The sequence below is a fragment of the Cyclopterus lumpus genome, chromosome 3 (assembly GCF_009769545.1).
Source record: "Cyclopterus lumpus isolate fCycLum1 chromosome 3, fCycLum1.pri, whole genome shotgun sequence".
NCBI lineage: Eukaryota > Metazoa > Chordata > Actinopteri > Perciformes > Cyclopteridae > Cyclopterus > Cyclopterus lumpus.
Window position 1 is genome coordinate 8,040,080 of NC_046968.1, and position 14,867 is coordinate 8,054,946.

The 14,867-nt window shown below is 43.4% G+C and overlaps 1 protein-coding gene across 1 annotated transcript in view; it reads left to right on the forward strand.

The window, feature by feature from the left end:
• Window positions 1-9,652, forward strand: part of LOC117727077 (thrombospondin type-1 domain-containing protein 4-like) — a 34,506-nt gene extending 24,854 nt beyond the window's left edge. Inside the window, exons 7-17 of the mRNA XM_034527093.1 lie at window positions 1,673-1,877; window positions 3,608-3,783; window positions 3,930-4,026; window positions 4,221-4,400; window positions 4,526-4,655; window positions 5,365-5,569; window positions 6,862-7,035; window positions 7,411-7,584; window positions 7,734-7,910; window positions 8,406-8,550; window positions 8,710-9,652. Of these exons, the coding sequence (XP_034382984.1) occupies window positions 1,673-1,877; window positions 3,608-3,783; window positions 3,930-4,026; window positions 4,221-4,400; window positions 4,526-4,655; window positions 5,365-5,569; window positions 6,862-7,035; window positions 7,411-7,584; window positions 7,734-7,910; window positions 8,406-8,550; window positions 8,710-8,852 (1,806 nt within the window). The 3' untranslated portion in view covers window positions 8,853-9,652. The remainder of the gene's footprint in view (window positions 1-1,672; window positions 1,878-3,607; window positions 3,784-3,929; window positions 4,027-4,220; window positions 4,401-4,525; window positions 4,656-5,364; window positions 5,570-6,861; window positions 7,036-7,410; window positions 7,585-7,733; window positions 7,911-8,405; window positions 8,551-8,709) is intronic.
• The last annotated feature ends 5,215 nt before the right edge of the window (window positions 9,653-14,867 follow it).

The window sequence follows — 14,867 nt, forward strand, 5'->3', positions numbered from 1 at the left end:
CATGCGTAAAAAAAATAACCTCTTGGCCCTTCAAGGAGAAGAAAAAAGTGTTTTTTATATCCACGGTCAAATGACAGTTCAGATCTAGGATCAATAAATGTCACTGCTTATTCTCCACTCCTGCATTAATGTGTTTTGATTTAGACATGTGTCTGCATCTGTTTCATTAAAATCCATTTGTCATCCGTTTTGTCAGGCGAAGGCTGCCTCGCTGCTATTATTGTGTCGTTTTAGTTCAAAGGGGATTTGTGGTGAAAAAGGAGACGCGGAGGAGATATTCATTGGTGACCATGTCACTAACAGTCCTCCTTTCCTCGACTGCCTTTTTATTTGTTTTCCATGGTGGATTTATTGTAGCAAGTGCAAATAATCCTAAAATGTGTGTGTTTGTATCGTGTACCATGCGTTGTGTATTCCTTTATGTCTGGCCCGGGGGTTCTCTGAGTTGCTTTATATTCACTGGTCTGTAAAGTGAGATCATGAAACGCAGCAGTTTCTCTCCCAATGTTATGGTATTAGGTTTCAGCTTTATTCAGCCCCATGCGGTACTGAACCATAATTCCACACTGACCACAGAAGCATTTGGCAGTTTTATGTCATCCCCCCCGGCCCCCAGCTCTCTTGGTTTGCTGTTCTTTCTCTCATCACTTATTTCCTGTGTGGAAGGAGGCCCTTCGTGTTTGCTTTGGCCCAGGTGGGGTTTTGGCTCAGAACACAGGGAGCTGCTGCGGGTAAGGGAAGAGCCAGACCCTCCTCTACCTCCGACCCCCCTTTTTTTGACCTCCACCTCTCCGGCTCTATACCTCCCTCGAGCCTGCTTTCCATCCCTTCACTTTACCTTGACCAAACTTTCCTCCTAACCCATGGTACCTTGTGACTACGTGCAAAGGTCAGCAGCCCCGCGTTTGGTCGACGTCGTCAAGGAAGCTTTCTGTGACCAATGTTAGGACATTCATAGCTGTAGGGGACATATGCTCGCATGACAGGACGGAGCAGGAGGAACATGTCGTCTTCAATCAGGCAACACGCATGGAAGCCATGCGAGAGCTGCAAACTGACAGGAAGGCCCCGAGGGTGGCTGCTGTCCGATCCCAGGAAGCCTTTGTATGATTGTTCCCCGCCCCTTCCCCACGATGCCCACTGTTGGTTTCCTTATTGCCGACTGTGATCTTTTTGGGACTAACCCCGTGCCGTATATTTCACTGGAACCAGTTTTGGCCGCTCCAACACCTGTTTGCACAGCGAGTTGCTTTTACTGCTGGTTTGAAGGACTTTATGGACTGCTGAAGTAAACCGTTCTATTTTTACTGTGCCCCACGTTTCCTCTAATATATTTACACCAATGTGACACAGAATAACTCGCAATTCTGGCGTCCGTTGAAAGACAGTCACGGCAATCTTATTATATCTGCTAATACGTTATTGTATTATTGTAGTTAATGGTGGGTTTTTTTCTTCTCATTTTGCAGATGCAACTTGGCGTAGCTTTGTAAATACAATCTTTTATGCCTAATTAGCTCGTTGTCTATGCCCAAGAATAGCTTTTGTATTGTGCACACATTCCATAGCTTTTGTTATTGAACTCTTCTGGTCCTTAAGTTTGATACCTCAGCTGTTCACTGTCACTCGACACTTCATCATTTTAAACTCCCTTTCCTCCTCCGTCTCACAGAGTCCGGGCTGCGACCACTACCTCGGCTCAGGGAAGGTGATGGACAAGTGCGGCGTGTGTGGAGGCGACAACGCCACCTGCAGGCGGATCTCTGGAGTGTTCAAACACAGTCTGACCAAGGTTGGCTACCACAAGATCGTGGAGATCCCAGAGGGAGCCACCAAGATCAACATCACAGAAATGGTGAAGAGCAGGAACTACCTAGGTGGGAACCCCCCCCCCCCCCCCGAAAACACTTGTCACAGTGTTGGCAGACATGTTTGTAGTTTCACAACAGAGAAACTACAAACCAATCAAAGCAGCTCCATCTTTTACACCAATGTTACTGCAGTCATCCTACTGACATTATTTTCTCACTGCAACATATATATCGAACACACTTTTTGCACGATATATATATCATTGCTGTGCATATTTTGCATTCACACGATAGTCCATTCCACGTGAGTTGGCTCAGTGAACTAGATTCCAAAAGAGATTGTTTCTTAGCAGCATGTTAGTGTGTTAAAATTATAATATTATATCAATACTGTGGCCTGGGTTTTTAATCTATTTTGCTAAATGTCTCAATGTCTTGAAATGGTCAGTGAGACATTGGTGTTGACTTTTGTTTCAAATTCTGAGCTTGTAAATCTTGGTTACTTTTATATATATTTTTATATATATATATATATATATATATATATATATATATATATATATATATACACACAAGCGCTTGTGTCCCTTCCATCCAGATTTACAGCTTCATCAGTTGCAGAGCTCCGCCTTCATCCAAGCTCAAAACATCTCCATCCACCACATGTGGTATTATGTTTGAGATTTAAAGTATGACACTATTGGACAAGAAAGTTCATGGTAGAAATAATTAAATAATACATATATTTGATCAGTTGCCATTTGGCAATTTGACAAGTTCCAGCAGTGCAGGCAACAGCAACAGTGGCTTGTAAAATTGGATTTGTCTGATTAAAAGGTGTCACGACCCCTCCAGCATGCAGCCTTGTATTACCCCACCGCTGTGGCGCGGCCTTTCATTGGGGCCTCCAAGTGAAACACACTACGCAGATAATTGCCTTCTTCATAGAGGTAGAGACACACAGGTTATTTTCAGAAGTGACTATTGGAATGTCAGACATTTTTAACGAGAGCCATGCCCCAACTCGGCAGGAGGTTTCGGAGGAAGAGGGGACGGGCCCCCGATCTCTCCCCCTTCCTCCCTCCTCCACGGCCTTTCCTTCCCTCGAGGAAGGTGCATAAACACACTTTCATTAAGCCGCACCATCCTTTTTAATTAAGGTGAGGAATTTCCCAACTATGCCAAGTACTTTCTGCTTTCTTTAATTTCAGTTGACAGTGAATATACACAAGTACACAAAGCTATATGCACACATACACATACATATATATATATATATATATTGAATCGTAGGTTTTAAAATGCAAACAAGAATCTGAGACAAGGGCAGGAATCTAGCAGGACCCTCACCACGACCCAGATTTCCCCTCAATAGGCCTCTGTTCGACGCCGAGCATCTCTCGTGTGCTTCTAGTTGTCCAAACACTCTTTTGCAAGCCTGTCTAATGTTACACCTCGAATGCTTTTCTAACGGACTCTTTGTATTTTACTCCATGAAATCAGTGGAAAACATTTTGGGAGATTTTGTTACAGGATAGAGCACAAACAGATTGTCATGTTTATTAAGGACATTTCCTTGAAAGTGCACATGAGAGCATTTATTCCGTTAGCTAAAACTTACTTTGTTTTGGGTGGAGAAAGTCTGTTTTTTGTTTACTACTGCAGTTCTCATTATGCCTTAACGGCTTTACGTTGAACAATAATTATGTGGAAGTGGTTGTGGGAGTATTTTCCTTTTCGTTTGAGCTCTGGCCGTCAGTGGTGATTGTGCGGTCCTTCATTTCCGTCTCCTCCAGCTCTCCGAAGCCGATCGGGGCGATCCATCATTAATGGAAACTGGGCTATTGACAGACCAGGGAAGTATGAGGGAGGGGGGACCATGTTCACCTACCGCCGGCCCAATGAAATCAGAAGCACGGCTGGGGAGTCCTTCCTCGCTACAGGGCCCACCAACGAGATCCTGGACGTTTATGTGAGTAACAAATCAACCCTGACCTCCAGATGCCTACAGTAGTGACTCTCCTTTACTTTTATTCATACTGACACGCTTAAGTTTGACCCGAGAAACTCAGAGCATTATTGTATGATTGTTACTGAATCTCATCTACTTCGCCTCAGATGATCTTCCAGCAGCCGAACCCTGGTGTCCACTATGAGTACATGCTCCCCTCTGAGAAACCAGTTGTCCCTCAGCAACCAAGCCACAGACCAGAAGGTAGATGAGACCCACTTTGCTTGTTACCATAGCTTTGTCGGATTGCTCCATGCATGTTATAGAGAAAACAACTGAGGAAATAATCAAACATTAATTCATCCTCATAGATCTGATTTACCCGTCCGTTCACCTCAGTGACTCCAATGCATTGTTATGTTTCCTAGTGTGTCATAACTTCTGCGTCTATGTCCAAGGGAATGCTGTGAATGGACAGGGGGGTTACAACCAGCACGGCAACCCTCACCATGGCGGCGGACGGGAACCCCCTCGCCTCCCCGACAACCCGCTTCCTGCCGCACAGCCACCCAGACGCACGAGAGAGTACAACTGGAAACTGGCTGGCGCCACAGAGTGTAGCGCCTCCTGTGGTAAAGGTCAGTCAAACTGTTTATGTTTTTAGTTGTAGCTGTTCTTCTGACCTTTTTGACTCCAGGTAACGTTGCATGGAACACATATAATTCCGTGCGTGAATGAAAGATCAGCTTTGTGTGCTTCTCAGGATTCAGACACTCCATCTTTCACTGCGTCTCCCGGCTGAACCATGGCCAGGTGTCAGAAGCTTTGTGTGACGGCAGCAGCAGACCGACTTCCCAGGAGGAAGCCTGCAACCTGGAGCCCTGCCCAGCCTTGTGAGAGACCACGCGTCTATGTTCTCGTTCAGCACTGATGAACACTGTTAATAAGAAAACGGGACGTGTCTATGTTCCCAGGGTTCTGTGCTGCAAGGGTCCTGTGTTCCCCAGCCCAACATGGTGGTCAATATCATTTGCCCTGGGTTAATATGTTGAAATCTCTTACAGAAAAGCCTGCTGATGGTATTTTTCTTTGAAACCTAACCTTGAATTTGCAGACAAGATAGTTCATTGACTTTAGACATTTTCATCTCCACAGTGGCTAAGTGGTTTTAACCATTCAAACTGCATTTCAAACATCGCTATGCCTGCATTCTTTTGAACTTCAAAGTGCCTCGACCAATCTTTTACACTATTAGTTTATATAAAAAACATAGGACCCCAAAATAGCACTAAATAGCATACACTACCTGGTAGATTGACTTGTCAAACAACCAGTGTGTTGTCTGCAATGTCTGTTAATGCCTATTTTGTAAACATTTGAAACCGCTTTTCTCAACCCTAATAGCTTTCTAATATTCAAAATGTAGAAATACAAGATTTGCAGACTGAACTTTTTACAGCCTCGTTCACATAGGTGATCAAAGCATGTGAACAAATCTCAATACAAACAGCGTTTATAGAACGGACATCCAATGCGCGTACGTAATATACATGTTAAGGATATCCTCCTAACACCGAGATCGTGTGATTTCCACCTGGGCAGCTGGGACATTGGAGAGTGGTCAGATTGCAGTAAGACCTGCGGCCTGGGCATGCAACACCGACAGGTCCTGTGTCGCCAGATCTACGCCAACCGCACCCTCAACGTCCACACGAGCCGCTGTCGACACTTGGAGCGGCCAGAAACCGGCAGTACCTGCCAGATGAAGATCTGCAGCGAGTGGCAGATACGCTCCGAGTGGACCGCTGTGAGTGGCAGCAGAGTTGACTTACTACCTAATGCACGCGGACACAGTTACTGCATCCCTGTTTACATCACAGTTTGTTCATTTTTGCAATTACTGTCTTACCACAAATATATTGTATGTAATTGATGTTCTTTTTGTTTAACTTCTGCACTATTTCAAGTCTTAGACTCTTATCTTTGGCACATTCCCTTTTTATACATATTTCTGTAAGCACTTTTGGAGGGAGCTTGAGATCTAAGATGTTACACTTGTGCCAATGAATAACTTGAAACTTGTCTCTACAGCTAGTGTGCAACATCGTCTTTAATGACATACAGTTTAATAGTTTCTTTGACACTTGTATCAACTTGTTTTTAAGGAAAGTTGAACATTTTGGGGAACATGCTTACCCTCCACTCAAAGAGAAAGACACTAAATAGCATAAACATTACTGCCTGGTAGACTGACTTGTAATCCCCTTAAAACCACAACTTGTCATTGTTACACTTTTGTACAGATTGAAGCAGTTTAATATTTGTATTTTCTTGATGACAATGTCGGAAAATGTTCATGTTGAAACAATGTGTCAATGTTGTCATAGGGATTGTTGTGGCTGGATTTCTTTCTTCTTGATGGATGCTGACTAATCTCTTAACCTCAGTAATCAAACACCCACAGGACACAGAGAGTTTGGATCCGAGTTCAATTCACGTAGATTTATTTGTAACAAACAGTTTCACAAATAAACCTGAGTTGGGTCCGGTATTAAAGACAACAACCCCCTTCCCCATCTGTCTTTCCTAACTTCCAAACAAACACATTGACATATTATTCATAACATCACACTCAATGCATGTGCAGCCTCCGTCCACTCCCTCATCACATATTTCTGGTTACTCAGTTTACCCCCGTATACCAGTTCAAGCCGGACCTTAAGGAATGTGGCTTCTCTTTCCGACGTCTCCCACCTGGTCCTCCTCTTATCGTTATTCTGTCTGAGCCTCCCAGACCTTGGTCTACAGCCTTCTTTCTACCGGTTAATACTGGAACAGCACAAGGTCACTGTGACCTACGTCTGGCGTTCTTGTAACCCGGGAGATGGATGTGTGTGCGCTCTATAGTATAACACACGTTCCTCTATATGTTGTGGCAGCACACGATACAAAATATTTTCCTTCCATAGCATGAACCTACAGAGGATTGTCACCTGAATCTTTAGCTTTCCTCAGCTTTAAGATATATATTCACTGGTCTCTCCAGCAGCACTTACCTCCACAGTACAGTGCTAACCGCTGGGGCCTGTCTCTCCATAGTGTTCGGTGCCCTGTGGGCTGGGTCAGAGGTCGCGAGAAGTCCGCTGCGTCAGCAACGTGGGCGACTTTGTTCCTGATGAGGAGTGCAACATGAAGCTGCGGCCCATCGATGTGGAGAACTGTGACTTGGGATCCTGTGCCAAGAGCTGGTTCTACACCGAGTGGGGCAATAGGGTAGGAGTTAAGCGTCAAGGGGAGACATCGTGACTTCATTCATTTACTAACAGTGGCAGTCATTGGACGGATCTTTCTTCGTGCCTACAGCGGCTGTTTGGAAATCCAGATAATATATTGATCTTTCAAAAGTGTAGTCAGAGATTCTTCTCCTAGATTATTAGATTTTACACATCTCGGTTAGCAAATATCAAAATCGTGTGTTCTTACACAGGCCTGGCTCTGTAAATGGGAAACAATTAAAGTGGTTAAAACATAATAAATAAGTGCATGGACTGTGATAACTTGAAAGCGACGGCAGATTAGCCTTCAAAGACAAGTCAGGGTTCATGGTCATTGACAACATGAACTGTAACACAAGTGTTCGCTCCACAGTGCTCAGTCGACTGTGGGATGGGTGTGCGAACGCGGGGAGTCCTCTGCCTGACCAACCACATCAGCAGCCTTCCCCTGGAGGTGTGTGGCAGCGAGCGGCCCGCGGACGCTCAGGTCTGCAACAACGGCCTCTGCGAGAACCGCATCGAGTGGTTCTCCGGCCCCTGGAGCCAGGTATGAGGGGGACAGAGGCTGTCACACTGGGCTCAAAGGGGACGTAGTGTGGAGTGACTAAATATATATGGGATATTTACTGTGATTGACTTTCTTTGCACTGTGTAATTGAATCCATATGAGCTGTGCTATTGTTGTATGTGACCCAGTGCTCTGCCGAGTGCGGCGCAGGCAGCCAGCAGAGGTCGGTGGTGTGTCTGAAGTCAGATGAAGGATTCGTCATCATGCCGCCGTACGAGTGCTCCTCCCTGGATCGGCCCCTCGGCCAGCAGAGCTGCAACCTCAAGGCCTGCGGCGCAAAGTGGTACCACACTGACTGGAGTGCTGTGAGTATGATATGAATCGGTTTGCTCTTTGGCTGTTTAGATGCCCTCGAGCAAGGCATCTACTCCCACTGCTCTTGATAACTGATTCACGGCCAAGGCTGATAGACCCTGCTAGCTCCCATTGGAGAAATCAGGTACAAAAATATTTGGTTACCCTGTCGTATACATTGAGCTTACAGACATGAAAGTGAGTCAATAACAGCTCAGCTCAGTCATACAGTGGGCGTTTCATGGGTCAGAAAAGGATGCCGCAAAAACTAGTCTTATTCTCAGGGAAGTCATCTTTGTTTTGTATTATTTCCATCTCGATCACTCTCTGATGGTGCTTCTATCTTCTCTATCTAAAGATTTCAAAAATGATCCTTCATTTTATTGTGGGATTCAGATCGCACGCAACATTAAGAATGTAGCAGCAGCGTCAGCACTAGGCCGACTTTAAGGTGGAGTTTCATTAACCTGGGACTCGACTGATGCTACCGACCCCCGTCCTTCCAGTGTTCAAAGACATGCGAGGGAGGTTTCCGCGTGCGGGAAGTGCGCTGCCTGTCCGACGACACGCTGTCCAGCGAGGGCTGCGATGAGCAGCTGAGACCGGCGGAGAGGGAGGACTGCAACCCAGAGCCCTGCACACCTGGCATAGGTCAGTCGTCTCCTAACATCCTCTGTAACGTTCTGTGCCATCTCGGCATGCTTGAAGGGAAGTTGCACGTTGAGCTCTCAGCTCTCTTGGACAAACACGGGTGTTCTTTGCTGGACGTTAGAAATATAAGATCAACCCCCTTATTTTTCTTTCTTCCAGATGAGAACTGCAGAGACAAGTACTTTAACTGCAACGTGGTGGTCCAGGCCCGTCTTTGCGTGTACGACTACTACAAGACGACGTGCTGTGCGTCGTGCTCTCGAGTGTCCCACAGACAGTCCATTCAGCTTGGCCGCAGATAGCCCCCTCTGCCCCATGTTGGGCCGGACTCTATACCCGCTGCAGGTTCCTGGGTCAGCCAGAGGAGAGGACCAGCTGGACCTGGGCTTAAATGGACAAATGATTTGACTGCCAAGGGCGGAAACTGAAGAAGGAACATGTCTGTTGGTGCATTCGGAGGCAGCTGTTGGGAGAAAGGAATACCGAAGAGTAGTGGAGGACATGAATCCACTCACTGGATGAGCAGAGAATAAACAACTAAAGTTGTTTATTATAAAGAATCCATCTGTTTACGTTTCCAGGCAGAGCAGCTTGCAGCTGTATTGGCTGTTGTAAATTACCTAACATGAAGAGAAGAGCACCTGGAAACAGGTGGACTACATATAGAAAGTATATGTTCTAATATGGTTCTTTACACTTCAATGGTCAGATTCATGGCATGATGTCATATGAAGTCCATGCAGTCCCACCTATATTCAACTATTTAACACCCACTTTGTTGACCAAAGATATGTAACCTCATCAAATTGAAGACGGTGACTAATTCACACATTTTTTTCTAAGAAACAAACCTCCAAGGTGCTGATGCTTGTTTTTTATGCAGCATTTTTAAATGACTGAGACAGTCCTCCCAGCAACTGAAGAGAAAAAGGCCCTCTGTATTTATTTCAGTGGCTCCCCAGTGAGGTTGCTGGTTTATCGCCCACTGGTGGCCCCTTGGCTGTGGGGATAGAACCGTTGCTGCTTCTCCACCAATCACAGCCTTTGAACTCGATGTAGGCATTCCACAGCCTGCTGGGAGCAGATGGCCCTGAAGAGGCAAAACAACATGTGTACATATATATATATATATATATATATATATATATATATATATATATATATATATATATATATATATAGTACAACTATTGATCTGGTATGGCATATATGAGTTTACATTGATAGTAAATCTATTATTTATTAACTATATTGCCCCTTTTTCAGCTCCATAAACCTGCACACAGTACCTCTCAAGTGTTCAACTGTTTTTATTTTGTATGTTATCATTTCCCCCCATGCACTATAAACTTACCTCTGATTCATAAGTACTGTATACGTATCAATGTTTAAGCTCAAGATGACTCAAGTATGCAAATTAGTCCACCTGGTGTGCCAGCATGATTCATTATTTTCCCATAACCTATCAAGCGTGTAAATTAATTACCAGATTTCTTCAGTATTCAACATATATGCCTTGTCTGCCACCAATAAAACTGTAATTGCCTTTTCTTTTCTTTTTTTTACATTTCTAGTGTTCAGCCATTGATTGTAATGAGGAGTGTTCTTGAGATCTTCTTCAATAAACAAAATGACTAATTATTTGTACACCTTACGGCATATTTCTCTCATTTGATTCCTAAGTTGATTCAGTTAAATGTCTAGAGGACCAGACAAGGATGTGTCTGATTTAAGTCATCCATCTAGAGGACAAAGGCGGTATTACAACACCGATTTACAGGAGAAGTTCCACTACTCATACAAATTCATCTTCAAAATGTCAGGTAATCATATTCTGTCAGAGGACAAGAGGTCTACAAGTGTCTGGTCTGGTTCACAGAAGCGTTGTGGTCCAATGCACTGAATGCGTTTTATTGTGCTTACTGAGAATTGAAGCACAGAATTTGAAACTATGGCCATTTTATTTTACGAGGACGCACACATATTGATTGTCAACTTTTAAAGTGGTGAGGGGTGGAAAGAAAAAAGAATCATGTGAACAAGATGAGGTTAAAAGCTACCAGAACTCGTTCCTCTAGCTTTTCGTTCCGGTCTCACTTCTGCACCGAAAACATAGTAAAACGAACACATGCACTTTATATTATTATTAATAGAAAACATTTTATAGAGGAAAAAAGACATTTAAATATAACAGAACGCAGTTTAACAAAGGAATTAATTAATTGTAATCTTCCACGACCTCTGCTGTCTCTATTCGTTTTCCTTTTACCGAAATTGTTATTGTAATGGGCGGGCTCTTCATTCTAGCCGCGATCGGCAGCCACTCATCCTTCTGGGTTATAAGGGTTCGGCTGTCCTCCAGGAGCAGTTCCAGCTCTCCTGGACTCCCCTCCACGTCGATGACACCGAAGGCCCCGACCCCCTCCAGGCTTGTGGAGCTTAACACCTGATGAAAGACAGCATACTGTCAAAAGACTACAATGATTCAACACAACTGATAGCATACGACAATATATGGTATTGTCTTGATTGTTAAATTGATTAATTAATTGATTTAACTAAAAAGAGTCATCATAGCTATGACAAACCGTGAGGGAAAAACAGTTCATGGCGACTTGTGGAAAGACATTGATGAGGAATACCTGGATGCTTATATTGGTGTTATTCTTATTGCTGGAGTGTACAGATCCTGCAATGAGGCCACTGAAAGTCTCTGGGATGCATCGACAGGCAGAAATATTTTCCGGGCAACAATGTCACTTCAGACCTTTCAGATGATATCAAGAGTCCTCAGATTTGACAACAGAGACACCAGAGCAAGATCCGACAAGCTTGCCCCCATCAGGGATGTCTGGGACAGATGGGTGCAGCTCCTTCCACTGATGTTCAACCCAGGGCCAGAGGTGACAGTGGATGAACGTCTTGTCCCTTTCCGAGGAAAATGCCCCTTCCGGCAATACATACCCAGTAAGCCAGGGCAGTACGGCATACAAATCTGGGCAGCCTGTGATGCAAAAACCAGCTACGCCTGGAATCTACAGATTTACACAGGCAAAGCTGCGAGTGGCATCCCTGAGAAAAACCAAGGAAAACGTGTGGTCCTCGATATGACTACTGGACTGCAGGGTTACAATATCACTTGTGACAATTTCTTTACCAGCTATGACCTTGGACAAGAACTTCTCAGGAGGAAACTTACCATGGTGGGCACAGTGAAGAAAAATAAACCTGAGCTGCCTGCTGAAATCTTGCAGGTGAAGGACAGGGCTCCACTTTCCGCAAAGTTTGCTTTTACAGACACCACCACTGTTGTCTCATATTGTCCAAAAAAAACCCGGACTGTGATACTTATGTCTACTCTTCACAAAGATGCAGCTGTGTCATCAGGAAGTGACAAAAAGCCCACAATCATCCTCGACTATAACAAAAACAAAGGAGGAGTGGACACCCTGGACAAGCTGACTGCCACCTACACTTGCCAGCGAATGACCAGGAGATGGCCAATGGTTGTGTTTTACAACATCCTCGATGTGTCTGCATGCAAGGCATTTGTGTTGTGGACCCACATCCACCAAGGGTGGAACTCAACCAAAAATAGCAAGCGGAGAATGTTTCTTGAGGAGCTTGGAAATTCCCTTGTCAATCCACACATTGAGCGAAGGGAACGGGTGCCCCGAGGCCCAGATGCTGCAGCCTTGGTCAGACAGCTGCAGAGCTCACCTAGCACTCCGTCCACACCATCAGCAACACAAAGAGCATCCGCGCCAGCATCCTCCTCAGCCAGCCCTCCTCCTCAGCCAGCCCTCCTCCTCAGCCAGCCCTCCTCCTCAGCCAGCCCTCCTCCTCAGCCAGCCCTCCCTCAACACCAACCAGAACAGCCACAGCCACCACCCCACTCAGGCCACCTGATTCTAAAAGAAAGAGGTGTAAGGTCTGCCCAAGCAGTAAGGACAGAAAGACAAACTGCAAGAAATATCTCTGCAAAGAACACACTAAAAGTGTCACTTTTTGCCACACATGCATCTAAACACACACACATACACATGCACGTTCTTGCACACAGAGACTTTTACTCTTGATTTAGTTTTTTATTAGTTTTGGAACTAGTAATTGATTTCTATTGGTTTGATTTGGTTGTTGTTTGTTTGACCTTGCAAATCTATATTTTGTGTTATGACTTGTTCTGCTGTCCTTAACACCATAGATGTTACTATAGTTAATAATATTGAAATAAAAAAATAAATAAAACAAATTTATTTAAGAGATGTGTTCTAATACCCCTCAGTAATAGTCAGGTAACACAACAACCCTTTATTTATTTATATGATTCTCTTGAGGTTCATTTTACCATTTTTTAAATTGAAATCGAGGGGTATACTGACAAAGAAAAGGCCCAGAGGCCCACACCAAAAATATTAAAACCAATATTTTCATGGATAAGGAAGCCAAACAAGGTAACCAAGAGATGAGAAACAAATTGGATGATAGATAATTGTTTTTAGTGTATTTTACAGCTGATTTAAGACATGGGTCAAAACCGAACCGTTAACATAAGAGATGGTAACAGAAAGCTAACACAGGAGGAAGGTTAAGTTGGTAAGTATAGAAATATCTAAACTGAAATTGATATGATACCACATAACTTGGCTGTGGATTACTGTTAAACATCCTACACTTTTGATGTTGTTTTGGAGACAATTTATGCCAGACGATGCTTTATGCTTTAATTTATAAATTAAATTAGAATAAAATCAAATATTAAATAATATATACAGAGTACAGAAGAACAATAAGAAAATATATAAAAAGTATAGAATCAAATTAAAAGATAGCTAATTCTAAATTAAAATAAAATGTATATTAAATTAATAATTATACAAATATTATGAGTAGAGAATAATACAAATATAGAATACAAAATATAAAAACAGACAAAGAACAAATAAAATAACAAATATATATTTTTTTAAAGATTATACCTTAATAGAATACCGAATTAAATTTAAATATTATATAAAATTATAAACATAGAATCAAATAATACATTTTAAATAATAATAATAACTTCCCGCCCCCCGCGAATCGCCACATTAACCTGGTGGAGGAGTTTGAGTGGCTCAGTGATCCTGGGAGCTATGTTGTCCGGGGCATCAAAAAACCAAAACGTAGGATTATATCTCCCAGCTGGCCTGGGGAGCTCCATCCTTGTTCACTCCCTATATAATTATATGTGACTTCTCTTCTGCGCACACCTTAATAGATGCTGAAGACTGTATATCTGTGCCTCTTCTTGCAAGAATAAAGGATTTCATAGATAATCTGTTTCATGATATTCGTTATTTCAGCTTAAAAAGACTCAACAGCGGGTTAAATACATTTTGCCACCAAAATATATGAGATGCACTGCTGTAATATCAGCTCCTCAGTGCGATCTGCAATTTGCATATCTAATCTGTTTCACACTGCTAATGCAAAAAGACTGCCTGGGTGGAGGATGATATGTCTTTGCTTACTAAGGGCTCATCCACAGGGTCCATGTGTAGCCCCCACCATGTGACGTTTACTCCAGAGGCGCTCAATATGGCAGTCATGAGATGATTTTCAATACCTCGTACCAACAGAACTTCGAAAACCTTCAGGAGTCAATTCAATTTTATATTCTACTTTATAAGAAGTTAAACGGCTGTTAGCTATTGGGTCAAACCCGGGAGTTGCTGCAAAGCAAAACCAATTAACCTTGACCCTCAATTTAGTATTTTGTAATGTAAAGTGTTGGCTCTCATCCAGCACCCTGGAATAAGTATTTGGATTCACCAAATAGGGAAATCCATACATACAATGTATGCTCTTACAATTGACTCTTTCCTTCGTGCTGATCCTCCCAGCCTTTGTCGAGTGAAGTTTTTTTTTTCTATGACACGTGTGTTTATTGGGACTGCAATTTATTGCTAATCAGCGTGCATGAATATCCTCTGCCTGAGGACATGTCAACAACAGTACTCTCAATGCTTCACTAAAGGAATCTTTGTGGACAAGGCCAGACGTGAAAATGGCAGTGAATCTATCTGAACAGCCATTGTGTCCTATCATTAACTATTTGATCAACCTCACATGAAATCAAATCTGAGCGCATGTTGAACCAACACTTGAGTTGTGTTTTTATGGTATACGATGCTGTGGTATTTTGTGTTTGACATACTATATGAAATGTGGGGGTTAACGCGCCCACCGTCTCCTGGATCACCGACTACCTCACAGGCAGACCAGTTTGTCCGACTGGGCCGTGTGCTGTTCGGGACGGTGGTCAGTGATGTTGA